At 35.6% G+C, this 20,962-nt stretch overlaps 2 protein-coding genes across 3 annotated transcripts; one reads left to right on the forward strand and one right to left on the reverse strand.

Annotated features, from left to right (window-relative positions):
• Nucleotides 1–10,175: 10,175 nt before the first annotated feature.
• On the reverse strand, nucleotides 10,176–11,162 carry LOC106658521 (chymotrypsin-2-like). The gene is made up of 4 exons (XM_014380522.1): nucleotides 11,123–11,162; nucleotides 10,748–11,067; nucleotides 10,403–10,675; nucleotides 10,176–10,334 (listed from the first exon to the last, which is right to left on the reverse strand). The coding sequence occupies exons 1-4, from the start codon at nucleotides 11,160–11,162 to the stop codon at nucleotides 10,176–10,178; spliced, it is 792 nt and encodes a 263-aa protein (XP_014236008.1).
• Nucleotides 11,163–14,933: 3,771 nt separating this feature from the next.
• Nucleotides 14,934–20,893, forward strand: LOC106659024 (aconitate hydratase, mitochondrial-like). 2 transcript variants are annotated; one of them, XM_014381298.2, is made up of 10 exons: nucleotides 14,934–15,317; nucleotides 16,318–16,472; nucleotides 16,552–16,718; nucleotides 16,892–17,235; nucleotides 17,306–17,717; nucleotides 17,806–18,008; nucleotides 18,468–18,756; nucleotides 18,824–19,097; nucleotides 19,165–19,513; nucleotides 19,585–20,893. In XM_014381298.2, exons 1-10 carry the CDS (start codon nucleotides 15,285–15,287, stop codon nucleotides 19,723–19,725), a joined length of 2,367 nt encoding a protein of 788 aa, XP_014236784.1. In that variant the 5' UTR covers nucleotides 14,934–15,284; the 3' UTR covers nucleotides 19,726–20,893. The 2 variants fall into 2 exon arrangements, with proteins under 2 accessions (XP_014236784.1, XP_014236785.1); XM_014381299.2 differs by lacking the exon at nucleotides 14,934–15,317 and adding an exon at nucleotides 16,150–16,256.
• The last annotated feature ends 69 nt before the right edge of the window (nucleotides 20,894–20,962 follow it).

Consider the following 20,962-nt stretch of genomic DNA (forward strand, 5'->3'; position numbering starts at 1 on the left):
AAATTGATTTGATTTCGATTAATTCAAAGACTTTTTTATTCTACAAACTTTTTCTTTAAACTCAATGGTTTTGAGTAAAAAAATATACATTTTTATGTGTTTTTTGCATGATCATATGCATGAACATTTTACTTTATGGCCGTCATTTTTTTGGCAAAAGTGGTTAGAAAAATTTGTAAAAATTCTCGAAGTCGATGTTTCGCACAAATTTTTACGTTTTTTTCGTTTAAACAACAATAAAAATGACGAAGCATACATTTTGAATTTGAGCTCGGATTCTGAAAGAGCATTAAATTTTACATAAATCCATGTGTATACAAATTATATATTATAGGGCTGTGCGAGTACTGGAAAAAATTCGACTCGTCGAATTCGAGTTTTTTCCTCGAGTTCGAGTCGAGTACTCGATTTTTTGAGTACTCGAGTTTTTTCGGATACTCGAATTTTTTCGAATCATCTATTTTTTCGAGTACTCGCAATGTATTTAAGTTTTTAGTAAATACATGATAAATGAATAGTCTCTAGACCACCTCTCTTTGTGTGTACATGCTTATAAGTGTGATATTCGCAGCGGATTGGATTGGAAGAAGAAAATAATTTAATAGTACCGCACTTCATCACACTTATAAGCACGTACACACAAAAGGAGGGGTCTAAAGACTGGTAATTCATCATTTATTTACTTAAAACTTAAATATATTGCGAGTACCCGAAAAAAAATCGAGTATTCGAATTTTCCCGACTCGACTCGAACTCGACTCGAACTCGGCGATCGGCGAGTCGAGTTCGAGTCGAGTAAAACTCGAAAACTCGGATACTCGCACAGCCCTATTATATACCCATACATCTATGTATGTGCAAAGTCTTTTCAATTCTCAAAAAATGGAAAAAAATCGCGTCGATCGCGAACAAAATTTCGTCAATCCGGACGTTTAGGGGTTAAGCCATTCAGCACCCTTCACGCGCCTCATCATTCGATGTTCGATAGTTCGATAACTCCATGATTCGTTAATAGAATCCTGAAATTTATATAAGATTTATTATAAGATACCTATAAAAATTGATTCAACGTTGTGTATCTATTGAGTCGTGATTTTTCTGTTATAAACAACGAGACACCCTCGCTCTGTATCTCCTTCTCAATCGCCTAGGATTAATGGATGCTATAATCGTACAAGTAAGCGTTGTGGCGAAAAATTAATCGCTAAAGCAGCAATACAATCAATGTGCAATATTTTAGATAAGTACGTGTTTTTATCGTGTGTAGCGCGTCAAGAGCTGCGACTGCTACAAAAACCCAAAAAGAATGAATGATGTAGATGTTAGAAAGGATAATAAATACAAAATTGGACGGGTAAACAAGTCAAACGATACGAAGTAATATTTCAGAAATTTGGGTTTCTTTTTAAAATATGAAAATGGCGTTCGTTGACTAGTGTCACGATTAAATGACAATTAAATAAATAATTAAAAAATAAATGAAGAAATGATAAGGTACGAACAAATTTTCAAAACCATGGAAGCGAAGTTTCATGTAGTTTAAGGAATAAATGATATCCATAAATATTTTATGTATTCAAAAAACTTGACCAATATAAGTACATCCATGTGTAAGTAAGGATCGATTTGTACTTTATGAGGTTGCATCTCTGCTTTCGTCAATAAATGCATTATGAAAAACATTTAAGAAAATTCAAGTTTCGTTATTCTGAAGTATGCTTCATTGGCAATTTCATGGTCGTCAGCACCTCTATAATTTTAATGTGGCGGTTACCAAAATGTTAGCTTAGTTTTTTTTAAATATTGAACTACGTAAATGTCACAACTTATTATTTTGCAAAAATTAACGGTTAATAGTTATTATCAAATGATCATCATCGAAATAATTTTTGAAACATGAAACATGAAACTGTTTAAATTTAGCTTTTTACAAGTTCACATTTTACATGAGTTTTCGAAAATAATTATCAAGAAAATCTTGTATTAGTCACTTGATGGTTATTAGGATGAAAAAGTGCGAAATAGTACTCTATATCAAAGTTTCACTTCAATAAAAGTGCCACAAATTAACTTTCTGGCACTTGCAACTATAACGTATTATTTTCACACTCTGTGCGTAAAACATGGTTTTTCTAACCTTTCAGTGACACAAAAACCACGTTTTACGCACGAAATGTTGCAAAATATCGTAAGCAACTAGTGCGTGAAGAGGATGAGTCACCCAGGAGTCATCTTCTTTACCCATTTGTGGGATAATGTACTTTACTCGTATTGAAAGTGATTTTTCCTATGACATCCCATACAAGTGTGCAAAGTGTGCAAAGCATTGCAATATCCGTTGTGTAGCCAACATAACAATAACATATCTCATTACGCAAGAAGAAACTATTTATTGTTGTATTTTAAAGGAATCGATATGAATTTTTTCTCGTTGAATCTTTTTCCCGGTCTTCGGGCCCTTGTTATCGGGAATAGAACATTCAACCGAAGTAAAGCCACGCAGTGCAATATCTCGCATATAGCTTATAAGCGCAGGTATTAGCGATCTGAGCCTGAGAAAAACTTATTTCTCGTTCAACGTATATAAATCGATTATTATTCCGCACGCGTGTGCGTTTAGAACTTTATACGCGATTCTTACCTAGATTGCATTCGATGCTCTTGACACTTTCGCATAGCATTTCGCATTGTTGCGTACAACAGTAAACACGTGCGATTCCTTTTTCGATCACTTTTTGAATACATGAATTCTTGCGAATGTGCTGAAATTTGTCCGGTCTGGGCTAGGCAGTAGCGACTATTACGCCGAGGAGGTTGCACCTCACTGCATAGGATTAAATCTGTATATAAAAGACAATGACGTATGTAGGTCGCGATCGAGGGTACCTCACCTGCGCGCTCAATCGTAATATCGTGCCTTTTCGTTTTTATATATATTTATACCTACACACTTGGGTGAAAGTCAAACTTAAACTGTGCTCCTCGCGATATCATGTTAAACCTCAATTTTTTAAATGTGAATTGTTCATCAATTTTAAAATATTAATTCGACATGCGAGGCCTGCTCCTCGATAAGCTTCATGAATCATCTGAAAGGACTGATTTTATTCCTGTTCGAACAAATGGCTTCGCTATCATATTACCTCTTTCTCTCGTAATATTTATTATGACTATGCTCAAAAATGCATCTGCACTTGAAGAAGCATTAAGTTATTTTCAATATGATTTTTAATTTTTATGAATTAAAAAAGAAGAATTCACAAAAATTGATAACTTTTAAAACATTCACAGCTTTGTATACCATGATAGTGTTGTCACCGTGATTAGTTTCTCACAGCTAAATATTTTATTGCATTTAATCTTATCCTATTAGAGTGGTGAGGTTTTAAATCACAGTTTATAAGCACTGTTATTGGGCGTTCAGTAGCTTGCAATTGTTTAGTGGCACGCAAATACGAGTGTTATAGTAAGTTGAGAAAGTGAAATATTAACTTATTGTCGGCTTAAGACTAATTTTGATGTTAACAGTTTATAACATAATCTTCGTTCGTCTTATTTTTCTATTTTAAATATTGAAAAATGGCAAAATGGGATAAGAAAGAAGAGAGCGCACACAACGAGCTGAAAGTCGAGCTAGTATATATTATATGGGCTATACCTCGTACAATTTTGTTAAAAGTTGATGCATGATCTACAACTTTAATCATACAGAGAATATTAAAAAGTAAAAATCTTTTGTGTAAACATAGGCTAAAAAATGAATTTTCTGTTCTTAATATCAATCTACATTAAAAAGATCCACCTAAAAAAGTATTTAAGTATGAACTATCAATGTAAATTTGGTGAAAAATCTAAATTTGTGTCAAAGTAGTTTTTAGATTCGTGATTCAAATTGAAATTTGAAAATGTCCATATAAATCGAGATAGTCGAAAAATTTTTTCTTGATAGTAAAATATGTTTATACTATGCTTGTTTATACAAGGAAAACTCTTATTTGTATCAGTTCAAATATCGCAGTTACATTACTTTTTTAAATAATACTTTGTATATTAACTTAGTCCGCACTACTGATATAAATTCTTCATGAATTTTCATCTGTAGGGTTTAAAATCTTTGGATAAGAACCCTTTTTCACCTGATTAGCGCATAATTTGGAATAAGTGTGTATAACTTTATATACATATCAAATTACGAAAAATTCCAAGAAAATCTATCTACATTTAATTGTTGAGGTTTTTAGTGTGAGCCCTTTTTAAGTCCTGCGATTGGTCGTTCATCAGCATGATACAAGAAGTTAAGTGGCGCGCAATCACGAATGTTGTATTAAGAAAAAAAAAACGTTAACGAAGAAGGTTTTTAAACTTATATCAGAATATTTAATTTATACTGTTAAACTAAATAGTATATTACGGCCCTAGGCCGCGAAAAACAAAAAAGGTCGTAGAGTACGGGTAATTAGCGGCCAAGGCGAAGCAGAGACTGATGAACACGTGATTTGCGGCTTTCTTTTTTTCGTGGCTTACGCCTGTATGCTATTTTTCATACTCAGTGGCTCGAAAATCGCACTAGCCGCTTTGCGTAGCGGCAGGGAAGAAGTCACTTTCGGGCCGCTGGTATGAAAAATTTCAACACGTAAAGTACACGAAAAAGGCTCAAGGAAACAGCTGTATCTCAGTGAATAATCAAAAGTTTGGAATTTCGAAAAATGCAATGGAAAGAGGAAGAAAAATCCTACTCAAATGTTCAATAAAAATTTTTTATTGAACTGTTTATCAACTATTACAGCGTAATACTGTAAATGAAAAATGAAAAACATTCAAGTCCTCCATAAGCCCTTTTTATGATTGACTTAATCTTTTACTTGTTAATAATATAGTATATTATATAAGCGTTATGGATATGCTTCTTCTGCGAAAAGAGGGATTGCAGCACGAGCTGAACGCGAATACTGTAACGAGTTTTGAGGATCGCTGTAGTCTACCCACGGTTAATTAAGAAATGAAATTGCGGTAAAACACGCGTGCTCATCATTCGGACAATTGATTCACGTGCGTTATTCAGTGCATAGTATTGCAAGTTCAGTTGTTGCGGTTGAAGTGTAATTAAGCATATCGTTCGATTATTAATTCGATCGTACCCACGCGTACTATTTTTATAAAACCGCATTGTCACGCATTCCATACCAATTGAGTGGCTTCTACTCGAAAAAATGTATACTTCTTTGGGATTGTTTCTATCTAACTATGCTTTGACTGTCCATTTATTGAGAATTGGTCAATTTAACGTAAATCCTTCAAATGAATTAATCCGTTCGCTTTAATTTGTGTATGAAAGTCATTCGATACTCTTTATTGGACAAAATGTAAATTTTTAGCATTCCTTTGAAACAATAGAATTATTGATTATATTTTTAAGATTCAAAGATTCATTAACGTAGCTATAAAAAAGATCAACCGGGCTTGATTGAAGTTAGCTCAAAAATCAAGCTGTTGAGCGCGTCCATTACTTCTTATATCAAGAAATGTCGATCCAAAAAGACCGTATAAGTCAAGACGATAGCTCAGAGTCTCGTACTAAAGGTGAAAAAACTGTTACAACAATTCTCACGCAGAGAGATTTTATAGGTATCTACAAAATCACATTGAAGCAAAAATCCCTCTCAACTTCTGCGTCAATTACTGCAGTCGCAAGACAGTACGAGTAAAAGGGAGAAATAGAGAGAGAGAGAGAGAGAGAGAGAGAGAGAGAGAGAGAGAGAGAGAAACGGTTAAATCTCGATGGAACGCGCATCGCCACTCGAATTTCCTAATGATATTGAAGCAGACAAGCGCAATAAAAAGTAGTCGCGAAATTCTTGGGCTATAGCTCGCCACAGCTTTTCAACGGAAATTATAGCTGTTCGAGAGTGTTAACTTACAGTTGTTTTCTCGAGTGCTTGCGCGCGAGCAGCGCTCTGGGAATAGTTGAGATTTTTAATTACCCTCATGTGTATGTGTATGAGTGTGTGCATAGATGTAAGTATTATTAACGAGTTGATAATTGATATTGCACAATTGACGCAGGATCCTTACATTGTGCTCGGGAATTCCATGTCGCTAGAGAAATTTTGTCGCTCTGACGCGTGGCCGCTGCGTTATTTATCAATCGCCGCATCCGCTGACTTTCCAATCTTGCTGAACTGTACGTGTGTGCAGGCAAACAACTAGATGAAATAGCCTTCGTTATTCCAGCGATACGAAAAAATCCGAGCGTGTGCAGGGCGTGGTGTACGTATATATATTTCAAGTGTTTGTGATAGATCGACGAGTTTTATATGCGGGGGACATACGTATCAAATAGGATCGATGCCTCGAAGGACAAATGTATTGGATAAATGTATAACACATACACACACATACACACACCGATCCCTCTGGGCGGGTTGTCTTATACGTATAAATCGAGATAAGACCCGCTCGAGTACTTGTCGAGCAATCGAGAGTATTATTACGTATCTTGGGAAACTCGTCGGCGATTATCGTTTAACTGGGACCTATTTGTATGGCTCATGCGCCGCCGCACCGAGCCGCTGAGCGACAATATGAGGATTATTTGTATCATTGTGCTCGGAGAGAAAGAGAAAGAAAGGATAATTCCAGTGAGATTGGTCCATCGAATATCGTGTATAAATATTCAAAAACGCGCATTCGAGCCTTTTTCAAATCAGAGCCTATACCAAGTTGCCTTGAAATTGAAAATTTTTACATTCCCGTCAATATTCAGCGAATTATTAAAAGTAACTTTTTTAATAAATTTATAGGAAATAATTGATTTTAGAGGTGCATGAAGAATTTTTATCTTGCTCATTCACTCGTTTTTGCAAAATAAAGGTTTATTATTTTGAATACTTAAATCACGCGAGTCAAATCAATTTTTATTTAAAGTTTTTCAAAAATGGTGTTGTAAGTCGAAGTATTGAACATTTGTTGTAAGGCACATGGTTTAGCTAGATACAATTACGTTCTGTAAATAATTTGAAATTATGCAGCAGAATCTGCCTGTTGCGATCACACTTGATGTACCGATCAGTATGTTTAAACACTTTATCCTAATCCCATGTCATTCTATTGATATATATAATCAAAATTCTGTGGGTGAATATTTTTAAACATAAACGTGTAATGTTGTAATCGTCAATTTATTTGTCCAATGATGTAAAAATGTTGTATGTTCAATGTTACGATGCATTTTTATTATTGACCAAGTAACCTTACTATCCTAGGTCACAGATCCTTACTTCCCGGTACTTAATGTATTTAAAGCCAATTATGTTGAGTTTGAACTCATACAGATTTTGGTTAATTTTTAAAAATATTCAATTTTTTATTGGATAGTATATTACTGCCTTAGGCAAAATAGAAAAGTCCCAGAGCACGTTGCATTAGCGATAAACACGTGCTTTGTGGCTTTCTTTTTTCGTGGTATAGGCCGGTTGTATGCTATTTTTCATACACGCAGTGTCCCGAAAATCGCTCGTCCCGCTTTGCGCAGTGAAACGGAAGTAGTCACTTTCGGGACGCTGGTATGAAAAATTTTTTGCAATTTCATATCTCGTAAAGGAACTATTTTTGGGGGAAAATGATGCGAACAAAAAAGTCATAGAATCAGTCAAAGATGGAATTTTTCAGAATTTTCAAGACCTTTTTCAGAGACCCCTAAAATCTTCTAGCTTCTTAAAAATGATAACACAACTTATTGCATTGTATTGAAAATATCAGTTTTACTCCACGAAAATTAAACGAAAAACTAGTTATGACCTTCAATAGGCAAAGGACAAACAAAAACTTGAATGCAATTTTTTCTATAGTCATCCAGCTATTATGATATCCTGAAGTGATTAAAAGGAAGAGAGAGAAAAAATAATAATAATAAATTAAACGACGCTCAAATTACAATTTATTTCAAAAAATTATTGAAGTTATCCAATGAACAATAATTATTAAATTTATTTTTCATGTTGTACTTTCGTGTTAAGCTAATGATACATTTTTATGAACTTATTCGATGATTAGTACAAATAAATTGCTAGTATTTTATAGGTGATAGTAACAGTGGTAACCTGCCAAAAAACTTCTTCTGATTTGTTTGAAGCAATAACAAACAAGGTCTCTCATTCACTTAGACCGCAACACCTTCTTTGTTATTCTTCCAGACAAATCAGTAAAATGACCATTTTGTAACAATCTGAAAACGCCGTATTTAAAAGAGGGAAAAATGAAAGAGAGAGAGAGAACGAATTTTAGTTGTGTAATTAGGATTTTTCGATAGTTTCAAGAGCATTTCACTTTTACAATTTATTGTTTCTTCCCTTGGGCAATACCGGTGCGTCACTACGATGCAATAATGATGTACATAAACTTAAAACAATTCGTATTAATATAACATACATAAACATTTACGTGGTAGAACAAAGAAAATGGTAAAATAACGGACCTGAGCTTCGCTTGTCAGTGAAATAGGTAGTTCACAAGTGGTGCATATATTTGTTTCATCACTAGCTAATGCGTGAAATATCACTTATTTACCGATTTTTTCCAATAATGAACAGTACTTTATTGAATTAAAATCTAGTAGACGCATTACAAATAAAAAATGAGGAGGAAAAATGCTAACGATTAAGCGTAAAAAAAGAGATTAGTTGAAAGATTTTAAATACTGTACGCTTTGTTAATTGCTTTAAACTTAATACTCCGATGTTCAAAGTCCCGTATAAGTAAAAAATTCGTACCTACACAATACGTCAATTATCCATTTGACTGGAGCACATACACAGTGCCTATTACACACACTATAATGATTTCTACCTATCGAAATATTTAATAAATAATCAGTCTTTGCTCTTTGTCAGTAGATAATAAATCTTATCGTTAAGGACACACGCTTGCGCGTGCGCGCACACACACGCACACACACTCGAATACACGTAGTGCAGACACACAAATTGAACTAGTCGTGTGCGAATTAAATTATACATCAACTGTAAGATTTTCAACTGAATGAAGTTTTATTTTTATTTTTTTATTTTTTTCATTTTGTTTTTCGTAATACCCGACACAATGAAAGAGTATTTTCTTGTATAAAAAAGTTTAAAATTGCGTAAAAAAGCTTTTACCCAGGGTAGATTTTGTTTTAAGCATTTATACGTACACACTTTATAGTTGTACTAAAAATGAATTATATCAACGACGGTACAAGCCTCTTGTCTATATAAACTTTTAGGCAGAGAAAAGATATTTTCATTTAATGAATTGTGTATATACCTTTGTTGAACGACTCCATAGCAGCAGCCGCACCAAATTACGAGTACAATTCGCGCGGCGCAATTTTTATCGCTACTAGCATGTGAGAAGGAGAAAAAGAGATCGCTGTCGGCGGTCCAATGAGTGCCTTGTTACGCGATCGACAAGAGATCTCGGCTGTCTCACGGCAATGTAGGCCTTTAGGAAGGAAGATGTTTGTAATATTTTTTTGATAAATCAAAATCTCCTCGTTGGCGAGCGATACGCGCGCATACGTGCGAGAAGCGAGCACATGCACTTTCGCGTGCGCTGCAAGTATGTGTGCTATCGTGTGTGTGCCGCACTTTCTCTGGCACTGAAATGTATTATGTCACGATTCGGGCCCCACGCAGAACAGCTGCAGCGCCGAGTTCCAGACCCGCTCGCTCCTTTACCTACCGCTCGAATCCTTCTTTCTTTTCTATTCCATAATACTAGCTCTCGTGGTCACAGCTATTTTTTCCGACAAATTTCATGCTACGTTATACACGACGTTTTTTTATTTTCGTAAATGCACTTATAACCGATGTATCGTGAAATAGCGACTTTGCTTGTCGTTTTTTCGCCTTCGTTGATCTTTTCTTCGAGGAAGTAGTTTAGATAGGACGAGGACACGTCAGTTACGGTTTGATGGAATAATTGCCTTGTATCTCACTGACGTCGTCATTTTGCTGACAACGGCTTTAATCTGCTGCTGCAGCTTGTTTGTGCATTTGAGATAAATATTAAAAATCGTTCGATTAATATGCTCATTATAAGCCGAAAAAGCTCATAATGAAAAAACTTTGAATCGTACATCTTTCAATATAAGAAAAATCAAAAAAATCGATTTATATTAATCGATGACTTTAGTACAATTATCGATTGCCTTTATTTTCATTCATGACACGCTTGATCCAGTCCACGAATCGAAACACATCACCAAACACGTCAGGTAGACCCAGAGCGCATGGAACGACCCACGATGTTACCCCAATGATCTCGTCGTCCTTGAACAAGCCGCCTCCACTGTCCCCCTGGCGACAAAATTTCATCGGCATTAAATTACCTCAAGTGCGACGTACTGTATAAAAGATTATCTTACATAGCACATGCCAACTTGTTTTTTTCTGCTAAAGGCGCATATTTCAGTGCTGAATACATGTCTCGATCTTCGGCGACCATTTCCGTTTAACAGATTTTCGCATTTGTCCCAAGGAATAATTTCCAAATTGGTGTAGTGTTGCTCGGTCGATTTCTTGCCTGATATCGAGGTTCTTCCCCACCCAGCAGCTATTACGGCATCACCCAACTGAGCTGATCTCGATGGTAGTTTTAATTTTTGTATTCTCTCGGATAATGTTAAATTTTTTTGCAACTGTAAAATAGATACTTATTATTTACATATATAAGACAATGAGAACAAAAAATAATACACTCAACAGCACACCGTAACAATAGCGATGTCGTGAGCTGAATGATTGGCTTTGTTGAACAAATAAAAAGGATGCTTGGTAACGTTAGCAACTGGATGAACTTGGTGCTTGCTGTCGAAAATAGCAATGGTATCAGTGACTACAGTGACGTTACGGTACGGTGGCTTAAGGGCACTCGGAAAACAGTGAGCAGCCGTGAGAATGTGTCGCTCGCTGATTATGCTACCTCCGCATTGATGCAACCCGTTCAGACGTATTATCACTTGATGAGGAAATTGGTGGAGCTGCGACCGAGTTCCACCGATAATTCGGCTTTGCTTCCGACCTAGAGTTCCTAATTTTTTGCGAATTTTATGGCTGTTCGTGGAAATTGAAATTTAGAGTCAAACCTGCAATCAGAGCTAAAAACAATCCTGCAACGAGCTTCATTGCGTTAAAATAAAACTAAAGTCCATGCTTCGTCGACAAGTACTTCAAAATCGTGAAAAGCAAGTCATAAAAAATAACTCATTATATTTACTTTCTTCCAAATGCGTGTTTGTAATGAAGTAATAAAACAAAGTTAGCAGTACTGCCGAGATAAGCATTTAAATTTCAGTTTAATTTAATTTTTAATCGAGGGAAAAATTTTTTCTTTCCATTTATTACGAAAGCTTGATCAAGATGTATTGATACGCAATGCACCATTTTACCTTGGTGTTGTTTATGATGTTCTCTTTGAATGAAGTGAAAATTACAATATAATTTGCCTTTAAAACGAGCAGCGGTGTTTGACACGTTTCTGTAGTGAAAAATAAATTGTTTTACTTCATGGAGAGCGGATTGCAATTAGCTATATAACTCGAGTGCACTGCTCATTGGTTCTGCCGATCCGCGTAATAATTTGACCATAATTCAAGGATCGGCTCAAGCGATTGATTAGAAATTGGGATGTATAAATTGTCAGACAGAGAGCTAAAGCTAGGACGGATTAGTTGCAATGCAGCTGCAGTTGGAGTTTGCGATATGCGGTGGCCTCAAATACGCTCGAGGCGCGCACACCATAGCTCTGATTCATCCAAACGATTTCTCGGTACGCATCTTTGCCTTCTTGCTCGCATTACGTATCTATTGAAATCATATGTCGTTTTATGGATGGGAGCTGTTGCAAGCGTTTGGATGAGTGTGCGCGTCGCCTCTGCGTAAATCGAGCGCTAATTTAGTTTATGCAAATTATGGCGCGGCTTTTGCGAAAGACAGCGCGCGAGTGATACACGCGCGCTTGACATTTCTTTTATTGAATCTTATCGATCTGTGGCATGACTGTACAACCTGTGCCGATCAAAACTCGACGTTTCAACGATCGCATGATTTTTAACGCTCAAGGCGGAGTCTGCAAAGTATATACAGAGATGAATAGCGAGGAAAATCTCTGGCTGCTGAGTAAATAAATCTTTCGAATCGCCATACCGGATTCGAAGATATCATGAGCAAACTAACTTGGTGATATATCATACGCAACTAGAATTTTCAATGTTTGCAGGACACTCAGGATTTATTATCCCTTTAAGTCTAAGAAAAAAAATTCAACCAAAAATTAGATAAACATGTCTATCGCCAAATCCAATTAAAAGATTTTCTGCTCGAAGGTACATAGCGCAACATACGTAATACACTAGGAATCGAGGATTTTTAGGCTTTACCGAGGCCATTAACGAGTCTTAAAATGTGTGGCCTTTTGTTACGATTTAAAATTTTTTTATGCGTGCGAATATCGATGTTCCATTGACGTGCTTTACAAAAGAAAATTATACAAATCTACACGATTAATTGAAAATTTGAGTTAACCTTATATTTTTCATTCAATTGGAACGCAAATAAATTTTCAATTTCAAGCGAACAAGTATTCAAGGCGTGCTCGCGACATACCTAAAATATTATTTAATACATTACGTGCTCGTAATCAACTTTCAAGGTTTGGTCTTGATTTATACCATAAAAAGTTAAACCATTTCATATAGTTTTTTTTGTAAATACATACAGCTTAACGGAGTATAGCCGAGTACATTTTTAAAATCAGGATACTAGACCGATTGGTCGTGCGTGCGCCTAATTTTTTAATTACTCGGACACACTCGAGCTCAAGCTGTACCTCGACGTTAAGTAACTCTCGGGTTCTTAGGTACTTAAGATTTCATTTCTAATTTATAAGTCAAAAAATGTAGAATTTAACATCGACGTGTTCCACACTAGTATGCGTTTACTTTTTAATACCTCTAAAAAATGATTCTACGTTGTGTATCTATTGAGTCGTGATTTTTCTGCTATAAACGGTGTGACACCCTCGCTCTGTATCTCCTTCTCAATCGCCTAGGATTAATGGATGCTATAATCGTACAAGTAAACGTTGTCGCGAAAAATTAATTGCTAAAGCAGCAATACAATCAATGTGCAATATTTTAGATAAGTACGTGTTTTTATCGTGTACAGCACGTCAAGAGCTGCGACTGCTACAAAAACACAAAAAGAATGAATGATGTAGATGTTAGAAAGGACAATAATTATCAAGAAACGCGCGAAGGTTGAAACTTTAAACACATTTCAGTGTCTGGCGTAAAGAGTCCAATTGTTCCTTATTGGGGCTGATCTCTGGAAGAATCCGATTAGTGAAAGAGACGATACAACAAAGCCTTGAAATTCGTAAAAGTCCGAGACTTGTGTCGTTGCACGCGACGATTCTAATAAATTGCCTGTAAAACGAAAGAGAAAAACGTTTTTTTACTTAATTTACTCTTAACAAGAAAATTGTAAATCTGCGTAGTTCAAAAAGTCTCACGAGTACCTTTTTCCTTTTATCTTTGTTTAATTAAATGCAGTAAAATAATTGACAGCATATATTTTACTTGAATAAAAAGGCTTTCAAATGTTATATTATTTGAGTAAAAGTAGAGTTATCTCTAAAATTTTAAACACCAAGCTGAATAATTGAAAATCAGTATATTACTGTCTTAAGCGACAAAAAATAGATGAGACTTACAGCTTCTCTTCTCTACATAGAAATCTTTTCAAAAAAAGTGACTATAGAATGTTATTTTAATGTGGAAAAAAACGATGAATAAAATTTTTTTACTCTTCAAGTAGTAAATACTGTTGTCTACGGCGTTGCTAAGTTCAAAGGCAAAAAACGTCGGTTAATTTTCATTCACACCTTAATCAGTAATAATCTTAACATGTAAGTATAGCGTCATAGAGCCAATTCCTGTTTTGAGTATGCAGGACAATAATAATAATAAAACATTGGTTTAGTCGCGGCAAAATCCTCGCATTCACTGTGAAAATTTTGGACCGGAATTTGTATGCAGGATACGCTTTATCTAGTGTCAATGACAGTGGAAATTAATCTTGCCCGGCGGAAAAGTGGTTAGTAATTGTTTAAATCGATTTATTTAAACAAATGAGGAAAATGTAAAATATTGGCTTGAAACAATATTGTCTAGATAATTTGGGCTATTTTGAAGAGAACATGTCTCTTGGTAATTTTCTCTAAAATGCTTATTTTTCGAGTTATAAGCGATTCAAAATGAAAAGAAACACTAATTTTGCCATTTTCGATCGTTTATAAGAACGAGGAAAAATAATAATTTGGATGTTGTTAGCGTTTTTATTTCTACAAGAGTTTTCGTGATACTACAACCAGAAAAGTTAATTGTAAATTATTTTGAATTTATAATCTTTTAATTTAATGATTTATCAAGTACGAGTAGCAAACATCGCATTTGACGACATAGGATAAATAATGACGGTAGAAACAGTATTCAAAGTTGCCGACGTGAACTCAAATGGTATATAAATTTGATGCGTCGAGTTCATATGATACCTACATTACCAACTTCAAAGCGATCATTGAAGCTTCAAGCAGTTTGATAAAGCTTAAGCTTCATATAGGTAAAATTTCGTAACGGCTAGGCGCCGTATTCGATCTAAAAATACCCCATTTTCGAGTGCCGCCAACTTGTAACTACATCACTATAGAGAAACCGCCAACTGAGGCTACTTTAGCTGCTATAACAAATCAGCAATTAAGAGTTGAGAATGTTGAGACTTGAGTGAGTCTGAGCCTGAAGAGAGGACAGAGGAGGTCGAAGTGAGATCAGAGTATCAGACGCTGCGCTTGCGCGGCTGAACTATGCGATTCGCGAATCGCGATTCGCAAGTACTGCCATCACGAGTCCACCGCTGCTACAATTTATATATCAGTATAATATATATATATACATATATGCGCGCTGAACGCGGCTGCAAAGTTATAGCCAAAATCTAGGTGAGGGAGGCAAGCGGGGTGCACGAGACCGACAGCACTGAGCAGTAGCGCGCAAACCTACAGAGACGAAACTAACACGAGGGGAACGTATATAGATTGCTCGTAAGAGTCTAGCTTCAGTTCGGCAGCAGTTCTCTGGTGGCCGGTTCAAGAAGGACTGCCACTCGGAGCGCAAATAAACCCGAAAATCCCGTATACATTGCACCGATCCGATCATATTTGCAGACACGGCCACGCATTGATTTAGCATCATGTCTTACTGCGTTCGCATTGTGCAAGCTCAGGTAGGAATGCATGATAATTGACACTATCCCATTTTTATCTCACTCACTCTCTCACTTTCACAATATGTCCAACTTTCCTGCTTTTCTGCGCGATGATGTGCGCTATCTGTCTCGTCGTTCGTCACTGCGACTCGGTTGTGCAAAGGTCACAAAGGAGCGACTTATTTTTGTTACGTCTGTCACTCTACGACCAAATAATAACATACTAGTATGATCTAATAAGTCCCTGTCACTTTCTTTCAAACATTTGAGGCAATTGCTCGCACCAGTCCAGTATTTTTCCTCCACATATCTCCACAACGGTCGACTCTGCCAGATAAGCAGAAGACAACCGTTTCGCTCATCATTTCTCTATTCTTTCATCAAAATTATGCAAACTGCTCAACATTTTCAAAATTGCTTCGGTACACTAAAATAAAGTCTTATGTTTAAAAATTAAAAATCGTTTAATCACGTGTGCGTTCGTCAAACTGTTATTTCATAAGAATCTGGATATTCTTTCAAACGTTCGGCATTACATAATGTCTCGTCGTATATTTGCCGAGTTGTTCGCAATTTCTAGATCGAGAAAGGTTATGTTAGACTGCATTTTGGCTCGTTGCATGGCATACGTTGCACGCTAATTTTTTAAAATCTCTTTTATCAAAGAGCTAAATATTTTGCCGTGACTTTTTTAAAACAAGATGTTTTTTTTATAACTTTTACAGACATAAAACAATCTATTGCGAAAAATTAATAGGTCAGACAGAAAAAATTTATCCAATACAACGATAGTTGAAAATGACGTTTGTACAGGTTACGAATAATCAATATATAATGCTCTGAGTACTACATAAAATGGAAAATAATAAAATGATAAGTAAAAAGTATCATAGATTGATTACATAGTCTGCTCTGTACCCCTGTCACTACTGTTTACACTGATAAGATAACACAGAGGTACTCATTATTTAAGAAAATTAGTTCGAGCATTTAATAATTTTAGCTGTTTTCTTTTCAGAAAGTAGCAAATTTTGCTGCTGAAGTTCAGCAAAGATGTTTCAGCACCAGTCCACTGGCTTTTGCTGCTGCAAAGGTGGCAATGTCCAAATTTGACAAAACAGCTTATCTTCCATATGACAAGCTTGAAGATAATTTGAAAATTGTAAAAAAAAGGTAAAATTTACTTGCATTCCATTCAATATATTTATTATAATTCAATATTATTTCTTAAAATAGAAACTTTTTCTTTTAGGCTTGATCGACCCTTGACGCTTTCAGAGAAAGTTTTGTATGCCCATATAGATGAACCCCATAAACAGGATGTTGTTAGAGGTACAAGCTATTTACGTTTGCGACCTGACAGAGTCGCCATGCAGGATGCTACAGCTCAAATGGCTATGCTCCAATTTATCAGCTCAGGTATATATGAACTTGAAAAAATATGTATAAGTTACATAAAAAATTATATTACTCTTGCATTGCATTGTACGTTAATTTAACTGTGTGTATTAAATTTTGATTTAATACTTAATCTTTTGTAATAATTTATAAATATATATTATTTGACTAACATGTATAATTGTATATGTAAGGACTACCAAGAGTTGCTGTTCCATCAACCATCCACTGCGATCACTTGATTGAAGCCCAAGTTGGCGGAGAACAAGATTTAAAAAGAGCAAAAGATTTGAATAAAGAAGTTTACAACTTCCTTAAAACAGCTGGTGCCAAGTATGGTGTAGGTTTTTGGAATCCTGGTTCTGGAATCATTCACCAAATTATTTTGGAAAATTATGCTTTTCCTGGACTCTTGATGATTGGTACTGATTCGCATACACCAAACGGTGGTGGACTTGGTTGCTTGTGCATTGGTGTTGGAGGTGCTGATGCTGTAGATGTTATGGCTGATATTCCTTGGGAATTAAAATGCCCTAAAGTATTATTATTTCAGATATTAGTAAAGTACCTCTATTCAAGATATTAATGTATATGAAATTGTTCTTTAGGTCATTGGAGTCAAGCTTACAGGTGAACTCAAAGGGTGGACTAGTCCTAAGGACATTATTCTTAAACTTGCTGGAATTTTAACAGTGAAAGGTGGTACTGGGGCTATTGTTGAATACTTTGGCCCTGGTGTTGATAGCATTAGCTGTACTGGTATGGCTACCATCTGTAATATGGGAGCGGAAATTGGTGCTACAACATCAATTTTTCCATACAATGACCGTATGAAGGATTATCTCAAGTCCACTCAGCGAGGTGATATTGCTTCTGCTGCCGATTCCGTCAAAGGATCCCTTTTAACTGCTGATAGTAATGCCAAATACGACCAAATTGTTGAAATTGATCTCTCGACCCTTGAACCTCATGTTAATGGACCATTCACGCCTGATCTTGCTAATCCTATTTCACAATTGGGTATGTATGACATTCTAAATTAATCCTATTTAATTCTTTAATATAAAAGTAATGCAACTATTTTGAATATATTAAAATTATAATATAGGTGCTAATGCTCAAAAGAACGGCTGGCCTAATGAAATCAAAGTCGGTCTTATCGGTTCTTGCACCAACAGCTCGTATGAGGACATGGGTCGTTGCGCTAGTATCGCCAGACAAGCTATGAAGCATGGCCTTAAAGCAAAATCTACCTTCAATGTAACTCCTGGCTCCGAACAAATTCGTGCAACTATCGAACGTGATGGAATCGTAAGTTTTTATACATGACACTTAATAATAAATATTTTTTATATATTTATAAGTATTATAATGAATAGATTAACTTGCCACGTTTGCCAATAACTTTTAAACTTTATTGTTTTAATATACAGACAAAAATTTTAGTGTAAGACGTAAACATGTTTAATGCCAAATGGCTAATGCTTATGTTCAGTTCTAAATGTTTTTCGGAACTTTAATGGGTTTAGTAATAATGAAAAGCAAATTTGAAATCAAATCTAACAATGGCTTCAAGTGCGTATAATATTCGTAAAATGTATACAGCCAATTGTGCATATCCGTTTTACCGCATTGACATAACAATGAACAATGTATTTATAAAAATTAGCTTTTTGACGTGCAAACAAATTTATCGTGTATATGAGTATGATAGTTGACGTTAGACTCTTTTTTACCTAAATTTTAATGTTAATCTAATTTGTGTATTAGGCTAAAACTTTACGCGATTTCGGAGGTATTGTCCTCGCCAATGCTTGTGGCCCTTGCATCGGTCAATGGGATCGTCAAGACATCAAGAAGGGAGACAAAAATACCATCGTAACTTCTTACAACAGAAACTTCACCGGGCGTAACGACGCAAATCCCGCTACTCATGCCTTCGTTACCAGTCCCGAGCTCGTAACAGCTTTATCAATTGCTGGACGTCTCGATTTCAATCCTGCCAAGGACAAGTTAAAGGGTGCCGATGGCAAGGAATTCTTGTTAGACAGCCCATATGGTGAGCATTTACCCTGTCTACTCTTCGATTAAGTTATTTCTACAACGATGTGCATTCGATTTTATAGGCGATGAGCTGCCGAGCAAAGGTTTCGATCCTGGTATGGATACCTACGATGCTCCACCCAGCGATGGAAGCAAGGTGAAAGTAGATGTCGACCCAAAATCGCAGCGTTTGCAGTTGTTGGATCCATTCAATAAATGGGACGGTAAAGATCTTACCGATATGACTGTACTGATCAAAGTTAAAGGAAAATGTACGACCGATCACATCTCGGCTGCTGGCCCATGGCTCAAATACCGTGGTCATCTTGACAATATTTCTAACAACATGTTCATTGGGTAAGATTTTTACAATAAAAAAAAAAAATTTTGTCTACATGAAAAAATTAATCCTGACTACTTACAGTGCCACCAATTCTGAGAACGGAGAAATGAATAAAATCAAAAATCAACTGACTGGCGAATGGGGTGGTGTACCAGATGTAGCTCGTCATTACAAAAAGAACGGAGTTGAATGGGTAGCCGTCGGTGATGAAAACTACGGTGAGGGTTCATCTCGGGAACACGCCGCCTTGGAGCCACGTCATCTTGGTGGTCGCGCTATCATCGTTAAGAGCTTTGCTCGTATTCATGAAACAAATCTTAAGAAGCAGGGTCTTCTGCCACTTACTTTTGCCAATCCTTCTGATTACGATAAAATTCATCCAACTGACAAGATCAGTTTACTTGGACTCAAAGATCTCGCCCCTGGAAAGGTAGTTACAATTATTGCTTCACTTATAGAATTTTTTTCTTCAACTATTCAACCTGATTAATGTTTTTAAAGCCTGTCAAGTGCGAAATTAAACACGCTGATGGAAAAGTAGATACCATCACACTAAATCACACCATGAATGAACAACAGATTACGTGGTTCAAGGCAGGTTCTGCACTTAACCGAATGAAAGAAATTGCTGCTGGCAAGTAAAGCTCGCGCCTTTCGCGATTCAACAAGAAAATGTCACAGTGAAATGGTCACGTTTCTGCAGCTAGTTCATATGCTTAGTACATGAAATTTTAGACAAGAAAAATTCTTCAGTGTAGCTGCAATTCTGCGATCTTGAGATGCACACCTCAAACATCAATGGTAAAAAAAATAAACTCCGATCGTGAAATAGCAACTGAACACAAATTGATGATAATAATAATCGTTAGTTAAATAATATTGTTATTTCTAGTAATTTGATAATATTTACGAAGCAATGCAAGAAATGTTACGCAGTGGCTTTCAAGTGAACGATAGGTGTATTTGTTATTTTTTAAGAGCGGCTACAAAAAATGAAAGATTTAAACAATTTTATCATGTTCGTACCGAATGTTACATTATTACACTAGTATTTATAAAAAATCTTTGATAACTCCTGGCAAAAAAGGACAACATCAACAGCTAAACTCTGACGATAAAACTACCAAAGACACTTTCACGGGTCGGTAAAACATGACATTTAATGATTATGTTTTAAAAAGCAGCAACGATTAAAGCGATTAATATCATGTATCAAAAATGAAAATGCTCGAAAAATATCTCACGACAAAGATTCTAACGATAAAATCTAGCATGCTAACAGTACAAGTTTTCAAGAATGATTTCTTTTCATTATATTCTATGCAATCTATTATAATTTTTTCCGTTGAATCGATACTATTTTGTTTTGAAGTACTTTATAAAAAGAAACATAGATGTGGTTTGATTGTAGCTCTTCTTCCGCTTGAATTCAATGAAAAGACGTGTACGCCCCAAGTTGATGGTTGAGCAACTTCAAGCCATATCTAGAATCTTTTTAATTAATTGTACATATATATTTTTAAACCATACCAATTGTGCTTGAAATCAATAGAAAAATATCGTGGCTGTACATGAAAAATACCTCCAATTTTGATTAAAGAGCTCGGTACTGCAGTATTCCTTCGAGATCTATTTTATGTGATTACATTATACTTTGTTTTATATAAGAGTAATATAAAAATGCGTGTTGAGCGTCGGGTGTGTGCACGTCAATAGCCTCTCACGATTGTAATCGAACGATCGAATCATTGTCATTTATTTGTGATTGTATAAAAGATGAAATAAAAACTAGTTGAAAAAAAATAAAAAAGGATCATTTCATTTGCTCGTTGACAATCGGATCAAAGGCGCTAGTACGAGCTATGAACAATCAGCGTAA

Source organism: Trichogramma pretiosum, unplaced genomic scaffold, assembly GCF_000599845.2.
Source record: "Trichogramma pretiosum strain Unisexual culture from Peru unplaced genomic scaffold, Tpre_2.0 scaffold5, whole genome shotgun sequence".
Taxonomy (NCBI): Eukaryota; Metazoa; Arthropoda; class Insecta; order Hymenoptera; family Trichogrammatidae; genus Trichogramma; species Trichogramma pretiosum.

Excerpts from the sequence above, each read along its gene's own strand:
- LOC106658521 (XM_014380522.1), bottom strand. The coding sequence starts at position 11,162 with ATGAAGCTCGTTGCAGGATTGTTTTTAGCTCTGATTGCAG. Across the intron at positions 11,068-11,122 it reads GTTTTTAGCTCTGATTGCAG|GAACTCTAGGTCGGAAGCAA; the intron begins GTTTGACTCTAA and ends GCAAAAAATTAG. Across the intron at positions 10,335-10,402 it reads AACAAGTTGGCATGTGCTAT|GGGGACAGTGGAGGCGGCTT; the intron begins GTAAGATAATCT and ends TTTTGTCGCCAG.
- LOC106659024 (XM_014381298.2), top strand. The coding sequence starts at position 15,285 with ATGTCTTACTGCGTTCGCATTGTGCAAGCTCAG. Across the intron at positions 16,473-16,551 it reads TTGAAAATTGTAAAAAAAAG|GCTTGATCGACCCTTGACGC; the intron begins GTAAAATTTACT and ends TTTTTCTTTTAG. Across the intron at positions 17,236-17,305 it reads GGGAATTAAAATGCCCTAAA|GTCATTGGAGTCAAGCTTAC; the intron begins GTATTATTATTT and ends ATTGTTCTTTAG.